The 1,427-nt window shown below is 33.6% G+C and overlaps 1 protein-coding gene across 1 annotated transcript in view; it reads right to left on the bottom strand.

Annotated features, from left to right (window-relative positions):
* The window catches only part of LOC107629625, a gene marked incomplete in the record, with an annotated part of 2,630 nt that continues 1,946 nt past the window's right edge, over positions 744 to 1,427 (bottom strand). The window contains 2 exon segments of the mRNA XM_016332450.2: positions 744 to 1,078; positions 1,189 to 1,269. Coding sequence (XP_016187936.1) covers positions 938 to 1,078; positions 1,189 to 1,269 — 222 coding nt within the window.

The raw sequence follows: 1,427 nt of genomic DNA on the forward strand, positions 1-1,427 counted from the left end.
TAAACTACGTACTATTGTTTCACACATTTTCATTATGTATTTTATATTGGAATATGTATTTTATATAGGTAGTTGATTTGATACACATGATATGATTGTTTTTTTTTTTTCTTTTTGAGTTTTTGTGGACACCATGCGAATGATTTAAGCTTTGAAAATAACTCGGATACTTTGCATCACGTCACGTTTTTTGTTTGCACCATGCATAGATAGGATCTAAACAATCTATATGGGGTCATATCTGCATCTATAATTTCAAGAAATGTGGATAAGGTGGAGTCATATCATGAAAATGAACTTTCAATTGCATGGACCATGCTCCTATTCAAATCAGACATGAAAATAGCCAATGGCCAGATACTGTCTGTCTCCCCAACAAACATCACATGGTACGCTGTGCTTTCTACTTCAAGCTAAAGAGATTCTTTGGCATTCTAGTGAGCTATATATGGAGGAAAGGAAATTACAGGGGGATCGTTTATCTTATGAATTCCAATACTATGTAAAATTGACTGACTTTAATAATTTCCCCTTTAATACTAACGAAGAGATGCAACAGTGAGACTAAAAATAGTTTGAACAGATAATCTCTAAGTCAATTGCTAAACAGTTTCCTTCATAATCTTGAGTCTTTAATACATATTATGTAGGTATGTGTGTATATGTATGTAAGCATTTGTGTTTTGTTTTATTATCAAGTCCAAACAATGTAATAAACTAATAATGGCTTTGATAGGAATCAATTATCCACAAAAAAAAAATTCACTTATATGATGTTCGCAATTCAGAATTTGACAATCTATTAAGTCCAGCAACAAGATTTTCCTTCAAAGGAAAATGTAGTATTTAACTATTTATTTAGTTCCTCGTAATCCATCATTCAGTCATCATTGACAATTTGACATTAAAATGAAAACAAAATCAATTTGTAGACACCTCACATGTTAGCTTCCACTTCAGGATCACTTGCCATCTTTGCAGCAGGTACATTGTTATTGCCACGTCTCAAACGTGAAGAAACATTATCAATGGCATCATTCAGTTGGGTTATCTTTCTGTTCAATGTTTGCCTGGTCCTCTGTTTCCAGGAACAGCATAACACTTATAACAAAAACATGATATTCTAGTGGCATATACAGGCCCAGAAGAGTTGAATGAAAAACTGTAATGTGAAGCAAGCCAAGTTACCTCTAATCTTCCGTCATAATACACTGGTCTCTTTGCCTTGCGAAACCCATATTCGTTCTCATTTAGTAGAGATCTTCTGATCTGCATTATACAAAACCATGAAGACTTCCAGACTCGGGCATCATTAGAGGCTAGAAATAGGAACAATAAAATACATGTTACAAGAGTGCTGATGCATGCACTCACTGAGAAACAAGGGAAGAGGGAAAAATTAAGAAAGAGTTAAATTGTAAACAAAA

This window comes from Arachis ipaensis, chromosome B03 (genome assembly GCF_000816755.2).
Source record: "Arachis ipaensis cultivar K30076 chromosome B03, Araip1.1, whole genome shotgun sequence".
NCBI lineage: Eukaryota > Viridiplantae > Streptophyta > Magnoliopsida > Fabales > Fabaceae > Arachis > Arachis ipaensis.